The sequence below is a fragment of the Uranotaenia lowii genome, chromosome 3 (assembly GCF_029784155.1).
Source record: "Uranotaenia lowii strain MFRU-FL chromosome 3, ASM2978415v1, whole genome shotgun sequence".
Classification (NCBI taxonomy): domain Eukaryota; kingdom Metazoa; phylum Arthropoda; class Insecta; order Diptera; family Culicidae; genus Uranotaenia; species Uranotaenia lowii.
Genome location: NC_073693.1, coordinates 14026498 through 14043713, shown reverse-complemented (window position 1 = coordinate 14043713; position 17216 = coordinate 14026498). Strand labels below are relative to the sequence as shown.

Here is a 17216-nt window from a genome sequence, read left to right as displayed (position 1 = left end):
TGAGCTGGTCTCCATTTTGCAGCCAATCTTTTTCACTGGTTATAAGCAACCGTCACAATAATATTTTCCGAGGTGCGCTCAGACATGTACAATCAAAGAGATGTCCGTGATAGAGACCACCATCTCAGAGCTCTTGCAAAACCAAGCAATTTCTGGAGAATTTTATATCCAAAATTAAACTTTTCTCCTAAATTACACTAAAATCAATGTTTGTTTTTTTCAGACTCAGCAAGTGTGTTACTTGCCATACAAAATCTTCGAAATCGTCACCCCTGGATACAACATATTCAACAGACAGCATCCGACAATTTCATATTTTGTTGGATTCCCGGACACTCCGGAATCCATGGAAATACTGAAGCGGACAAATTAGCAGCCATAGGACGCAACGAAGAGCAATACGACGTTGGAATTCCGAAGACAGATCTCTCTTACTGGGTTAAGTTCAAAATTTGGGACGCATGGATATCGGAATGGAGAACACATAGGTACCTGAACTTAGCGAAAATCAAAGGGGATCCAAGGAAATGGAAAGATCGAGCTAGTAGGAAAGAACAAGTATTGTTATCGAGGCTTCTGGTTGGGCAAATCAAAAATCAAAATTTCCTCAACTAATCTTAGCTTTGGAATAAATTCAAGTTAGCTTTCAAATGTACCTTATAAAAAATTACTTTTAGAGTGAAATTATAAAATAATGAGTTTTTCGCAAAATTTTAAACAGCAAGTTTTTTCTAGTCCTCCATTTTTTTTTTCAATTTGAACCAAGGTTGCCGAAAAAAATCTGTGTTTTTGATGAAAAAAAGTTTTTGTGATTTGACCCAAAAATTTGTGACAATTTTTGGTGATGGATTCCTAATGAATTAAATCATGAACACCCCTGATTTTGAAGGTGTGTGTGTGTAGAATGTTGCTCCTATTTTGATTTTGGAATTCACTCTTCAGTTGTCAAAATGCCGTCCAAGGAAGGAGAGCAGCGTATCAAAATTTTGCTCGCGCATCGCGAAAATCCGAGCTACTCGCACGCAAAGCTGGCAAAATCGCTAAAAGTTGCCAAATCAACCGTTACTAATGTATCGGTGGGAAATCGAAAACTGGAAGCCGCTGAGACGACAAAGAGAGTTGCCGGTAGTTTCAAGCGAAACCCTAACCTCTCTCTCCGAGATGCCGCATATAAGCTGGGTGTATCGTCTACAACCGTGCATCGAGCCAAAAAATGAGCCGGACTATCGACTTACAAGAAGGTAGTGACTCCAAATCGCGATGATAAACAAAATACGACGGCCAAAGCACGATCCCGGAGGCTGTACACGACGATGCTGACGAAGTTTGACTGCGTGGTAATGGACGACGAAACCTACGTCAAAGCCGACTACAAGCAGCTTCCGGGACAGGAGTTTTATACGGCAAAAGGAAGGGGAAAGGTAGCAGATATTTTTAAGCACATGAAACTGTGAAAGTTCGCGAAGAAATAGGTATCTGGTTTGCAAGCCATCTGTACCTGTGGCTTGAAAAGCAGTATTTTCATAGCTTCCGGGACTGTCAACCAAGAAATTCACGTGAAAGAGTGTTTGAATAAACGTCTGCTGCCTTTCCTGAAGAAACACGGTTGTTCCGTACTGTTTTGGCCGGATTTGGCATCTTGCCATTACGGTAAAAAGGCCATGGAGTGGTACGCCGCCAACAACGTGCAGGTGGTTCCCAAGGACAAGAACCCTCACAACACGCCAGAGCTCCGTCCAATTGAGAAATACTGGGCTATTGTCAAGCGGAACCTAAAGAAGACCAAAAAACTGCTAAGGACGAGCAGCATTTCATGGCAAACTGGCTTTCTGCGGCGAAGAAGGTGGACGAGGTGGCTGTACAAAATCTGATGGCAGGGGTTAAGCGTAAGGCCCGGCAATTCGGATTTGGAAAAGCGGAAGCCTAACTGAATATTTTTCCTGAATTTTATACTAATTAAAGAAAAATTTTTAATTTGATTTTTTTAAATAAACGATTTCACCGATTAACACGCGTTTTCCCTTGACCAAATTTTTACCGTAAAATCATATGTGCTGCACTTCTTTCCCTCTATCGACTACACGAACATCATTATTGGTTCAGTTCAAATAGGAGATTCTCAAAACTGTACAGTGAGAATCTTTTGCTAGTTTTTAGCAGTCTTTTATTTTGTTCATTGTGTTTTGTTGTTTTATTTGGGATTTTAAGCCTCTTGGGTTTATTCATCCCATGTGTTCATTGTCTGTGCAATGTTGATTATTTTATATTTTTTGCGGACAGAGAAAGCCCACTGGAGTTAAGCTTCTCTCAAGCCTCTTCTCCGACAGGCACAAAATCCTGTCAAAACAATTTTAACAATTCATTTACAATATTATTTTAATATGTAAAAGCACTCCAGTAAGCGAGATGGCGCTCTGTGAAGGAGTGCTTGGCACTGTTCGTTTGCTATTTCACGATTTCATACATTATATCGAATCAATAAATTGGCCAGGAGAGGTACCAGGTGGACCGTAGTTCAAAGCAAGCTTAAGCCTAGCGGGGCTTCCCTAGAGTTATTTTATTTAAAAAAAGTATTCTATGAATCACTATTATTTACAAAAAGTACTGATAAACTCACCGACAGTGTTTGTACAGGTTGCTCTTGGTTTTGAACGCGATTCCGCAGGGATCGCACCGAAACGGTCGCTCGTTCGTATGCCGCCGGATGTGCTTCTCCAACACCGATGGTTTGCTACAATTCATCTGGCAAAAGGGGCACACATATCGACCCGGAGCCGGAACGTTTGTCTGCGCCGCCGGAATACCGCCAGCGCCACTTGGATTGGGACTCGGACTGCTGCTGCTGTTATTGTTGTGGTTGTTGAGGGTATACGGAAGCGAACTTTGGTTGCTACCGTCGTACGGTGGTCGAGGGGGAAATTGTTGGAGAGTTTGGAGGTTTTGTACCACCAGGTGATGGTTGTGGTGCTGCTGCTGCTGATGGGCGATGGTGGCAAAGGTCAAGCTATTGGCAGCACCGTCGTACGAGGATGATAACCGCACGTTGGACTCGGGCGGCGATAGCGTACTACTTCGACTGGTCGTGCTGCTTCCGTGGCTCGCGCATCGGTTTCTCTCACTTGAATCACTCAAACTTAAATTGATAGTAGCACTACTGTTATTATTGTTATTTACACTGGGATAGTATGGCTTGAGTTCTTCACTCGGTCTGGGAATAAGATCACCGCTGATAAAACTATGACTGTCACTAATAATGTCGTTAGCGCAATTCAAGGAAGCACCGTTACTGCTATTGATCGACTGCTGCTGCTGTTGGAGTTCAGCACTCGAAGGGGTTAATTGATGGCGACTGTAGATGACGATGTTCTCATCAATCGGGGCCGCTATATGATGGTGACGCTGCTGCTGATCTACCGTCGTAGGCCGTCGTTCCAGCAGCGATGGGTATTCATGAGCCGAGTTGACCAATAATTCACTCCTTGACTCGTTGTTGTTGGCACATTGGACTGGGGCAGGGACAGTGGCACTCGTGGACGTCGTCGTCGTCGTCGTTACAAATGCCGCTTCTGGTCGGGTAGCATTGCCAATTGTACTACTACTAATACTACTACTACTAGTGCCACTAACGGTGTTACTACTTCTTGCGGCCGACGGCGGGGCTGACGTAATGGCCACTACTGGTTTCGATTCACTGCCACTAGTATTGATACTATTACTATTACTGCTGCTGTTGCCACTATCGTCGTGATTGGTCAGGGTGGCACTCGCGATTCGCTTAAACTTCTTATGCAGGTACTTTAGATCGGAGGAATTTGTATTGTTGTTGGTGCTACTGCTGCTGCTGTTGCTTTGGGTGGCGCTGCTGATTGGGGGCTGCGTTGGCGAGCACCGTTCCTGTTGCTGTTGCTGCTGCGCCTGATGTTGTTGACTCACCACGGCTGCTGTTAGTTTACTTTCGTTTCTTCCACAGCTGTTGATTGTTATTTCCATAGCGGGCGGAAGTTCCCCACCCGGATCATCTGTAAAAGTAAGGAAGAGAGAGAAAAAAACCAAAGATTAGAAAATCTGAATCAGTACAAAACGAGTTGATGATCATCACAACCAGTTCAAACACAAATAAGCCCATATGCACAACATCGCCATGACGAAGTCTCTCGGCTCGCACGTTCGTCCGTAGCATTTGCATGACCCATAACTGGCTCTAATAAAGTGGGCAAATCAAATGTAAATATTCCGCCCACTGCTGACGCGAGCAGTGCGCTACTAAGGCAAGTTATTCTTATTCACTAACGAAGAACGGGCAAGAGGCTGATCAGATCAACCAGTTGATTGTTCCTTTTGATTTCCAAACAAAACGTATAATGTAAAAATGTTAAAAAAAGGTTCAGATTCGATTTTAAATACAAATATAATTTTTTTTCAATTTGGTTTGTTTTTTAATTTTTTTTCGATTATTGAAAAATAATTTGGAAATTTTTCTTTTTTTTTCAAATTTAGTTTACCCTTTCCTTCCCGTATGGTAGCACAGGTGATCCACAAATTTGTACAGCTCGCATTTGAACTGGACGCTTTGGATCAACACCTTTTTTCTCACCGAGTGTGCTGGCATGAATGAAGTCGAATCATTGCACAAAATTTGAAAATAAAATCGATTCACTTGATCAAAAGCTGCGCAAAAGTAGGATCTCAAATTTATATCAAGACATTATTTGATTTTCAATAACCTGAAAAGTTTTCACATTTATCCTTAATCAAATAAAAATACTGACGTGTCAAAGGTTGCTTATCAGATCAGAATCAAATGATTCTTCTTGTTAAGCTTTTTATCAATACGCTTGAAAAACATACAGTCAAAAGTGATACTTGACAAAAAGTGGAACTGAACAGTTTTTTAAATTTAAAATAAAACAAACTCTAAGAAGAAAACTGTTTGACGTTCAGGGCAGAATTTTTAAAACTTAACACTTAACACTAGTCAAAAGTGTCTCCTAATCAAATCCTGTTACCCATTTTTCAAAAAAATATTTGCTAGGATACAAAGGAAACTTCGGCCCTAAAGCGCGATATTGATCTCTCAGCCTTTTCTATCTTTTCCAAACTATATCTTAACTACTAGGACGATGCCGGCGCCGTTATTGGCGGTTCAAAGAGATCCTCAGTTTTGGACATTGTGAGTGTGAAAACAATTCTTTTGACCTTCGGCGACCATTGGCGATGTGGAACTAGTTCAACTGTGCCATGCCAGCAGTCATGGAACTCGAAATGTATTCATCGTTGCTATAACTTTGTTCATAACTTCAATTTAAAAAAAAAAAACTTATGTATGAAGCATTTCGGGTTCAATGATTCAAGGTGGATGTGAGGAGTCAACCAAGCTAAGCTAAGCTAAATAATATTGCGATTTTTAAAATGTAAAAAACCTCGTGAGAAGGAGAGGATTAATTTTAAAGTTTTAAATAACAGATTTTATATAAATTTATAAATTTTTAAAATTTTCAAAATTCTATAATTTTTTATGTTTTTTATTTATTGTTAATTGACAATCAGGGTTTTTAATTATAAAATTTTATTTAATTACAATTAAAATTTTATCAACTTTTTTTTTTTATTTTTTCCAATAAAACCAATTTTCTTTAAATGTATCAAAATATTCAAGGTTTAAATATATTTTTAAATATTTTAAATTTTCTTAAATTTATCAAATCTTATAAATCTTTATTTTTAGTTTTTTTTTATATATTTTTTAATGATTTTATTTGTGATGTAAAATTCTGCAGAATTTTAATGATTATTCCAATTGAGCCGTTTTTCAATTTTTCATTTTTTTTTCAAATTTTTCCATTTTTCCAATATATATAAATACTTTTTTCAATATTTATTTTAATATCTTCTCCAGTGGAACCAGTTCAAAGTTCCACAATTTATGTGCCCTATTATTAAAATCATAAAAAAATAAATTTTGTAAAATTTTAATTTTATTTTTAATGATTTTTATATTGATTGAATTTCAAATTAATTAAATATTATTTAAACTTCATTTTTTAATTTTTTTTTCATATTTTTTTTCATAATTAAAATTTTATTTTAAGCAAATTTTTCAATTTAATTTTAAAATTTATCTTATTTAAAAATGTTTGAATTGCTGATATATTTTTTTTTTAAATTTCAAATGTTTTTCATTTCTTATTCTTTTTTATGGCAACTTCTCAATGTTTCCCCTGTTATTAAAATCATGAAAAAGTAAAACAAAAAATAACTAGATTCTTTTTTAAATTTTAATGATTTTTATATTGATTGAATTATAAATTCATTAAATATTTTTTACACTTAATTTTTTAATTTTTTTTTACACATTTTTTTTTATTATTAAACTTTAATTTTTAGTACAGACCCCGTTCGTTTTTGGCAACATTCGATTTTGGCAACATCCGATTTTGGCACATGTGCCAAAATCGAAGGGTTTTTAGAAGCGACTTTACCTTTTAGTTTTCTTCATAGCAGGACCAATATCATTTAGACAAACACCAAAAATACGGTTTTACGTTCAGAAATGGTGTTAAATAATAAAAAATAATAAAATAAATAATTTATAAAGTACTAAAAATTACAAAAAGATGAAAAATTAAAAATTCAAAAACATATGCAAACAAAAGATTAAAAATGACATAATTAATGACAAAAACAGCAAAAATGACAAAAAAAAAACAAAGATTATAAACAAAACAAAAATAATGCAAAATGCATCAAAAACAGGAGAAAAAAAACTAAAATAATCTAAAAATGGTCGGAAATTGACTTAAAATAACGTTAATGATAATAAAAATTGTTATTTTGTAAAAATAAGTGAAAAAAATTTCAAACAAAAAAACCGTTCGATTTTGGCAACACAAAATGTTCGGGCATGTTGTCAAAAACGAACGGGGTCTGTAAATGGTTTAACTTCATTTTAAAATTTATCTTATTTAAAAATGTTTGAATTGTTGATATTTTGTTATTTTTTATACAATTATAAATGTTTTTCAATTTTTATTCATTTTTTTTTCAACTTTTCAATGTTTCGGAATTTCTCAATTTCTGTAAAATTGCAAACAATCAGAAATTAATATCTTTTAAATTTCAAAAATTTTCTGAGCATTTTTAAATATATCTCGCGTGAGCTTCTGTTACGTTTATGAAACATCTTAAGAAACAGAACAGAGAAACAGAAAACTGCTTCAAAAGTTATCAAAACAACTTTAAAATTTGTATTCGACATATAGAATATGTTGTCTAGGCTACAAATATTCTAAATGTAAAGAGGTTGCGACTAGTTTATGTCAGTATTTGCATTTTTTCGTAATAAATCTGTTTGTTTACATTTTGTTTCATACACAAAAATCTTTATATTAGCTCACGCGAGATATAAGGATTTTAGTGGAAAATTTTTTGTTTCATTTGCATCAAATGGCATATTTCCTAAAGTAAGGTTGCCAGATTGCCCGGGGTTATCCGGATTCGCCAGAATATTTAATACAAAATTTAGGAACAGTCCGGCCCGGCCCGGTTGCCTGGATTTCATTGAAAAATGCCAGGATTTTGCCCGGATTTATTCACTACATTGATTTGGCAAATGAAACAAAAAAAAACAAATTGAGTTGTAAAAAAATTATATAACTATTGATTATATATAAACGAAGTTTTTTGAGCAAGTTTTATTAATCATGAAAGGTTTTTCAGAAGCCTTAAATACAATTTAAAACCTGCCGATGGATTTTGACGAAAAAAAAAATTTTTCTTCCTCAAAATCCCGATAAAAAATTTTTTCCAAATTTTGTTTCAAATTTTTTTCAAAATTTTTTTCAAATTTTTTTTTCCTTTTTTTTGTTGGGTTCATTTGACAACATGTTCCCGGATAATGTCCGGTTTTTGGTCGTCAATTTTGAAATCAAATGCCCAGATTTTGCCAGCTTTTTATATAAAATTGAATGGATTTCCCGGATACGTGCTGAAAAAAATCTGGCAACTTATCCTAAAGTAGTTTGTTTTGGACATTTGGGAACCTTTTTTTGAAAAACAAATATGAAATTCTTTTTACTATGAAGAGCATTTTATCGTTTTTGTGTCAATTTATAAATTCTTTAAATGATTTTTTTTCTTATGAACAAGTTTGTCGAAGACCTTTACTTCGTATCATTTTGTTATAAATTACAAGAAAGTGGACGCATTTTGAGTCAGAACAAAAAAAAATAGACCTCAAATCACCTCATAAATTATTTGTCTAACCAGCCCACATATGTTCTTGATCTTTTCTTACATTATTAGCTTTATTCTGTACTGTAAAACATCTCAAACGATTTAATGCACAAAAAATACAAAAAGCAATTATAAAACCTAAAAAAGTACAGTGTTAAAAAAAATTATCTCATTTGTAGAATTCATGAAGCAAAACTGTATGAAAGACTTGAAAAACTTTAGGGCTTTTTTTCATTAATTTGTTCTGCTAGTAAATGTGATGTACACTGAGGTTTTTTTACGCGGTATTTCGTCCCGCGTAAAAAAAACCGCGTAAAAAAACCACGTTAATTCGAAAATCCGCGTAAAAAAAAACCGCGTTAATTCGAAAATCCGAGTAAAAAACCCGCGTTAATTCGAAAATCCGCATTAAAAAAACCTTGTTAATTCGAAAATCCACGTAAAAAAACCCCAAAATTCAAAAATACACGTAAAAAATCCATTTTAATAAAAAAAATTCGCGCAGTAAAGCACGTTACTAAAAAAACGCGTAAGAACCATGATTATTTTCATGTCTCAGGTCTCAGGTCTCATGTCTCATGTCTCAGGTCTCATGTCTCAGGTCTCATGTCTCAGGTCTCATGTCTCATGTCTCATGTCTCAGGTTTCAGGTCTCAGGTCTCATGTCTCATGTCTCAGGTCTCATGTCTCATGTCTCAGGTCTCAGGTCTCATGTCTCATGGCTCATGTCTCATGTCTCATGGCTCATGTCTCATGTCTCAGGTTTCATGTCTCATGTCTTAGGTCTCATGTCTCAGGTCTCATGTCTCAGGTCTCATGTATTAGGTCTTATGTCTCATGTCTCATGTCTCAGGTCTCATGTCTCATGTCTCAGGTCTCATGTCTCAGGTCTCAAGTCTCAGGTCTCATATCTCATGCCTCGTGTCTCAGATCTCGAGTCTCATATTTCAGGTCTCAATTCTCATGTCTCAGGTCTCAGGTCTCAGGTCTCAGGTCTCAGATCTCATGTATCACGTTCTTAGTCTCAGAGCTAAGATTTTCCCAACTACAAAAAGGTTCTAAGTGTTTTCCTTTGAAAAAGTCTTAGAATATTTTCTCTGAAAAACCGCGTTAATTCGAAAATCCGCGTAAAAAAAAACCGCGTTAATTCGAAAATCCGCGTAGAAAAAGCCGCGTAAAAAATACCGTGAAAAAAAACCACGTAAAAAAAAAACTCAGTGTATTTATATCAAATGCATTTAAATGTTATAAACTCGTAAACCCACATTTCAAATCCGAGAAAAGTTATCTATTTGAACAAACATTTCAAAAAGGCTAAACTTCCCTTTAAAATCAACTTTCAAATTAACGAAAAATGAAACAATGGTTTTTAGAATAAGACGAAATATAAACATTCGTTACGCATGGGTTAATGAATCTTGAAAATACGAACAATCTTTTTCGGTCCTTCCTGGTCGTATCATTTGCCTCATCTCTGCATATGAGATGTTAGATTAAATTTCAACTTATATGGGCTTTTTCCTCTCCAATAAACATAAAGATAAAATGGAATTTTGAAAAAAAAAATCAGAAGCACATTTTTGAAGATTAAATGTATTCAATTGTTAGAAAATTATAAAAATTGTTACTTTAGTGACCAGCTTAGAAAAAGTGACAAAGTTTCTAAAAAGTGACCAACTTCCAGCCCTGTTGAATACAAAAAACTTTTTTTTATTTGGTCTTTAGGATGATAACATCTGGATGTCATTCATTCCTCAAAAAAAAACTAAGGGCACAAGTCCTTTATTTTCCAGGATGCATGTTGGTAAAAGAAGAAGAAAAAGAAGAATTTTATTTTATATTTTAAATTATATTTTAATATTTGAAATTGAAAAAAAAATAAAACAATTCATATGAATTAAGTTTTTAAAACTTATTTAATTTTTCAAAATTTTCAAGTTTGTTGAATTTTCAATTTTAAATTTTTTTAAACTTCACATATTTCAATACCAGATTTTAGGTTCATATTTCAGTCTTCAGATTGACGTTTCTTTTCCTTTTTTTTAATTTTTGATTTTCAGTTTCCGATTTTATCAAATTTTGGTTCTGATTCTTAGTGATTGATTCTAAATTCCAATTTTAAGATTCTAGATTTTAGATTCCAAATTTCAAATAACAGATTCAAGATTTCAGATTCTAGGTTCGAGATTCTAGATTCCAGATTCCAAATCAAAATTCTAGAATCTGGTTTCCAGATTTAAACTTTCGATACAAGTTAATGGTTTTAATTTTTTTTTCAATTTGTTTGGTTAATTATAGCGCAAATATAAGACAAGATTAAAAACCAAAACCCAAAAAACATTCATTTAAAACGAAAAAAACACCACATAGATATTTAACATTTACTGAAATTATCCAGAAAACTTATTTACTTGTTTTTACAAAACGATAAGATGCATAAACGATAATCATTCAAATTAGCCCTAATATGGCAGGCATATTCGAAAAGGCATAAAACAATCTTTGGGAAAACGCTAGTAGGAAATTTTTTCTAAAAATAATTCTGTGGACTCATTATCCTGAATCTAATATAAATAATGAACGAGTTTAGATATGTTCAAAATTATTATTGATCGGCAAAGAAGACTTTTTTTTTGCACAGATGAAGGCTACCACTTTTGTTTAAGAAGTACCTACTGTTTTTGATCGTTTTTATGATCAAAATTAATGCTGTACGTAAAAATTTTCGACCAACCAACATCAATGATTTCCATCTTACAGTGCGTGATTTTAGACATTCGAACTTGCTTAAAATAATCCTCAATTCTAAACTTTCTTGTTTACCAAATCTGTACAACTTGTAATGGAAAAAATATGAGCCGCATCTCAGTCAGACAGCAAAATTTAGCACAAAAAAGTGCAAAAAAATCCAAAACAGATGCATCCGATCCCTATTCGCGAGCCAGGAAATTATGAAATAATCACACCTCAAAAAGAACTCTGCGGTAGGAAATTTTCTTCCCCACTTGAGTAAATGGGTAGGGGGAAGTCGTCTATGGCCGGACAACATAGATTTTTCGAAAACACAATATCCTAATAATGTTTTAACATCATAAAAATAAAGTCAATAGTCGCCTGATATGGTGTAAAAAATATGGTAATCCAATCTGAAAAAGTAAACCAATGATAGGCATCTAAAGCTTTTGCCCAGTAGTATGGAGAGGATCGCCTAAACTTTGCATTTGTATTGTGGTCAGTTTATTCGGCTTGTAAAATTTGAATTGCACATGAACGACATCGTTGATTGGTTATCTTTCGACTACAGTTGATATAAGATAACAAAACCGAAGTTCAAACGAAATTTTAGGAAAATTTAAAAAAATGCGATTTCTCTATGACCGGACACCAAATTGTTGTCTATGACCGGACAAAAAAATATTCAAGATTATAGATAATTTCAACTTTAAACTATTATTTTTTCATCTCTATAGCACCCTCAAATGGTTAGCAGAAGATAAGGATTCAATAACGAAACTATTTTGGTTCTCTGAGAAACTTTAAATTTTTCTGTCCGGTCATAGACAATTTTTCTTTAGTTTTTTTCAAAACAAATGTTTCATTCTGGTTTGTCAAAAAAACTTTTATGACTGGCTTCAAAGAACGTTCAGTATTAAAAACACATATTAACAAGACCTGTGCAAGTGATTTCAGTCATTTTGCTACGTTTTTGTGCCATTGGTGACATTTTTGGTTAAGTAATTCGTAGTGTCCGGCCATAGACAACACTTTTGGAAATGAGTGAAAACTAACATGAAATGATTTGTCTTACCACATGAATATGTTGTAAATTATTTTTTTTCTAATATAGTTAAGTGATCATAATATTGATACTCTTCAAATCAGTAGAGAAACCAATATTTACAAAAATCTATTTTTGAACTTATTGCTTAAAAACCTTAAGTGTCCGGTAGTAGACAACTTCCCCCTACGACATTCTACCCATCACATAGATATCGCTAGGTATGGAGATCGGAATCGCGAAGACACACGACATCATCAGCAAACGGCAACAACAACAACAAGCCCACTCACAGCTGAGTTGAGCTGAGGGAGTAGGCGCGACGCGCGAAAACGAAACTATATTTACTATGGCCCAAGAGACGCCACCGTCGCCGTCGGTTTCCGAACGACGCAAATTTTCGCTTTTCTGTTTCGATGTGTGTAGTTACGACGAGAGATGGCATTCCGCGTTCCGTGTATCTTCACTCAGAGACTTTGACCTTGATTTCCAATTTCACAAATTTGGCGAGAGCAAACGGCTGGGCTGGAATTCCGATGCCGCGCCAACTCCCCTTGCGGCTTCAACTCTTGAGTTCGGGGAAGCATCTTGTTGTGGTCAAGTGATCTCATTGACAAACATAATATGATCATCATCATCAGGTTACTTGGGGTGTAGATTAGATAGAGAGGCATCCGCGCGGCCTCAGCAGTTCGCAACAACGACGTCGCGCGGTGAAGATTTTGCACGGTTACGTAACCGGCTGTCGTCTTCATAGATTCGTAGGCATAGATTCAACCACGATTATGGTCAATCGGTGTCGTTGACAAACATTTGCATTTGACAGGGTCAACAGTGGGTACTTGAAGAAGAGGCTTCTACCTTTTTTCTGTTGCTGTTGTTTAGGGCGAGGAGACGAAAAATCGTCTGAAAGCGCGAAAGATTCCCTATCCACTTAGCGCGTAGGAAACGCGCTGCTAAGCTATTAAACAGCACTTCTACGTAGGCAAGTGCTCATTCATAGGAACACCCGGTTCCGCGAATTGGAGTCCCCCGTAGGAAACGAACTACGTCAGCAAGAAGCCAGGCAGCCAATCGAGCGAGTAGCACACCAACTGTGTGAGCAATCAGTTTATTTTTCTGCCTAGATTCGTTGTTTTTTTTTTCTTTTCATTCGCGTTAGCGCGATACCCATTCCTCCTCCATTCAAGTGATGAGTGCGCAAGAAAATGGAAACGAAGTCTCCGGATTCGGGCGATAATTGCTACGTGTTTACATACTAATAGAGCTGCTCTAATCACTTTCCACATTCACACATATTTATATGTATGTAGATACGCTTACAGTGCGCCACATTATCATCATCGTTTGTTCGCCATCATCGCATCGTTCTGAATCGACGAGACCGAGAGCAGTTCGAGAATCAAACACTACACAGACTTTGGCCCACGATAATAGTTAGGAAAGAAAAAAAAATAGTACACAACGGCCAAAGGGCAGTTCAAATTCCATCGCAATAGAACAACGCGGGCACTCATTTGCGTATACGTACCTACTTGAAAAAATGGGGAATAATAAGTGTATCAAATCGCACTCCACATCCGCCTGCGGGCTGCCGATTGACCACAAAGAGGACAACTTCCGTAAGAGACTATCGCGGCTAACAGCAACTGTCACCGAACACTTTTTTTTCTCCTCCCGTAACTGTAAGCTCAACCCAAACAACAACAGCAGTTATCTATCGATGAGGGGGCTACCCCCTATTATAAAAGTGTCGACTAATCAGTAGTCTCACATAAGCCCCAAGCAAACCGAAACCAAAACCAACAAAACCAAACCGAACCAAATCAAAAGCGAAACTAAAATCTCAACCAAACCGAGACCGACCGACAGACCGACCAACTGACTTCGACTGACTGACTGACTGAACGAACGAAACTCTCGCGGCGGATGGATGCTACGCTACTCACTTGCTGGCTGACTACCTACTATACTTGTTGGTTAAAACGGCAAACGAAAAAAAAAACATTCTTTGCGCGCTAAGCAGCCAAAGCCAAAGCGTTCGCTCGCTCAGTAGATACCTCTACAACAGATAGTAGTAGTAGACGTGCGGCGACGCTACGGCGCCGCTAGCCTCTTGGACCCAGTACCAAACCCAACCTGTAACTTGCCAGCAGCGAGTAGAAATGACGGTATCAGCAGTTTCACACATTACGGCGACGACTAAGTTTACCGATATAGTTCCCCGCGATGCGATGCGATGCAATGTAAGGTATATCACCAGACCGCGGGTGCGCAAGCGATCGTCGCCAATTCTCGCGGAATCTGCTGTGCGTTTAACTAACGATAGAAGAGCTTCCCTGGGTACTTCAGTGCTGCAGTGGGATTGCAGCAACTAACTCTGTTGGTAGAGTAACTAGGTATCTACTACCTACGTTAGGGGAGCCTACATCCAAAAAAATGAAACTTTTTCGCGAATCACGTCAATAGCAGCAACACGTACGGTACGACGGTCAAGAATTTTGAGTAATCCACCATACAGGGTTGTTGAATACACTAGTTTCATAAGTTATGCAAAAAAATCCAAAAGTCACAAGGTTTTGACAAAAATATTTGAAGTATACATTTGGCCGAGTAACTTCACTTAAGGGAATCAAAAATCTCTTGTAGATTTAATTTCCAATTCTAAACAACCTTTAACGTTTTTAAAAAGAGGCTGTTTTACCCTGGTATACGTACCGTGACCTGGGACATGAGATATAGGACTTCAGAGCTGATGTCATGTCTAAGATCTTAAGTCTCATGTCCCATGGAACGAGGGACGTGCTACGTGAGAAATGTAACATGAGACGTGAGAAGTAAGAGGTGGTTCGTAAACACATTTGAGCATCGATCCATACATCCTCAGAAGTGGTTTACATCCGTAGATCTACGGGAGAATCTGTAGATCTGGCAATGCTGGGAGGAAATGTAATGAAGGAATATAACAATATTTGTTAAAATGAATCTCAGTGGAAGAAATTCCTTTTAAGAGATCCATGAGAACACATGAGAAGTTAGACGTAAGAAGTGAGTAGTACTTATAGCGAAGTGGGTAAAGGGTATGTCACATCAAATTGCATCACGGAAAAAACGCTGTAGAAATTCACCCGGTAAGCTCCGGCGCGGCGCGTTGGGCGGGTTCATTTCTTTGGCACGAAGGTGACCCCGTTGGCTTCGTACCACTCCAACACGTCCTTTGAATAGTGGCACGAAGTGAGATCCGGCCAGAAGATGGTCGAGCCCTCGTGCTGCTTCAAAAGTGGTAGTAAGCGCTTCTGTAGTCACTCCTTAAGGTAAACCTGCCCGTTAACCGTGCCGGTCGTCACGAAGGGGGCGCTCCGTTTTCCGCAAGAGCAGATCGCTTGCCACACCATGTACTTTTTGGCAAACTTGGATAGTTTCTGCTTGCGAATCTCCTCCGGAACGCTGAATTTGTTCTCCGCGGTGAAGAACAACAGGCCCGGCAGCTGAAGAAAGCACTTTGACGTAGGTTTCGTCGTCCATTACCAGTCAATGCGGCTTCGTCAGCATTTCGAAGTACAGCTTCCCCACCATGTTTTGCCTTTCGTCACGGTTAGGAACCTTCTGAACCTTGTATGTACGCAGGCCCTCCCGCTGCTTGGTCTGCTGGACGAATGAACTAGACAAATTCAGCTTTTTGGCGACATCCCGGGCCAAACTTCTCGGATCACGTCTAAACTGCTTAACTACGTGCTTGTGATTTTTTTTCACTGACGGAGCATCCATTTTTGCCGTTCTTCACCTTCCGGTCGATGGTTAGGTTCTGGAAGTATCGTTTTGGTACTCTGCTGACCGTGGATTGGACGATTCTCAGCATCTTACCGCTGTCCAATTGTGACAACTCCGGATTCTCGAAATGAGTGCGCAGGATTAATTCACGGCGCTCTTTTTCGTTCGACGACATTTTTCCAAATTTACGAAAAATTGACAGTAACCAACGTGAGCTATATATACACTCTTATCTGATTATAAGCGAAAGCTGAAGATATAATTCCTAAAAATTAAATTTCTACATCTACGTTTTTCCTTGATGCAATTTGATGTGACACACCCTTTAGTAAGAAGTTAGACGTGAGAAGTAGCACGTGAGATGTGAGAAGCGAGTTATGAAACATGGAACGTAAGAGGTGAGAAGCGAGATGTGAGAAGTGATTCATGAGACCAATTTCACTCTTTACCCAAGGAACATTTAAAGAAGGTAGTTCCAAGGCAGCCCTGCTCTAGTATTGGCACAGCCTGTGACGAAAAATCTGTTAATTTGCTAGGAAACTTGCCTTTTTCGTTGATTGAATCTGCTGGAAATTTTCCACTTTGAAAACATGTTACCATAGAGGATTCTTGCTCTTCGAAATCGTTGCAAAAAAGTTTGATATTCGAGAAATTTTTCTATAAATTAGACCATCGAAGCTCGAAAAAACGGTGGATTTTTCCAACTCAAATTTGCAAAACTTAATTAGTTCAAATTCTTCCATGGAAATGTTCAAGTCAGAGCAGTTTAAGCTTCTTATTACAATAAAAAAAAATCAAAAAACAAATTTTTATACAAAACCACAATCTTTTATTGGCATTTGAGTAAACAGAGAGACCGAGGTAACAATCATTTATTGATGTAAATTGTTCTATTTACATAAAAATTGTACATGGTAAACATGTTGTATAAAAATAATGACAATCATTTTCTTCATATTTGCACGTTTTAGCTCCAAGATAGCATTGCACATTCGTTAATAAAAAAAATGCAATCTTCAAAGGACCAAAAACTTCATAACATAATGAAATAGAGGCCTAAAAACACAATTAAAATTAAATTGGAATACATTTTCGTTCTAAAACGTGTTTTTCTTTTAAATTTGTACCATTTTTCTGAATTAAAATTAATTTCTGTCTGTCTGTTTGTCTAGTCTACTGAACCGATTTGCTTGAAACTAGGCAGGAGGGGTCTTTAAGGGCCGGGGAAGGTTGCTATAATAGTTTGAGACCCCTTCCACTCTCCGGAAGAAGGGGTGGGGCCTCTTAAACAAAAGAAACATGTTTCAATAACTCGAGAACCGATCATGCAAATGGAACCAAATTTGGCATGGGAGGGTAGACTGAGTCGATTTGGGGTGATTTTTGAATTTCTCAAACCCTGGGGTCTTAAAAGCTTCGTTTTTGTCCAAAACTC

At 36.9% G+C, this 17216-nt stretch overlaps 1 protein-coding gene across 1 annotated transcript in view; it reads right to left on the bottom strand.

Annotated features, from left to right (window-relative positions):
- LOC129750939 (uncharacterized) overlaps positions 1-13935 on the bottom strand; it is a 126831-nt gene extending 112896 nt beyond the window's left edge. Inside the window, exons 1-2 of the mRNA XM_055746146.1 lie at positions 13542-13935; positions 2618-4019 (exon numbers count right to left, since the gene is read on the bottom strand). Coding sequence (XP_055602121.1) covers positions 2618-3990 — 1373 coding nt within the window. The 5' untranslated portion in view covers positions 3991-4019; positions 13542-13935. The remainder of the gene's footprint in view (positions 1-2617; positions 4020-13541) is intronic.
- Positions 13936-17216: the final 3281 nt, after the last annotated feature.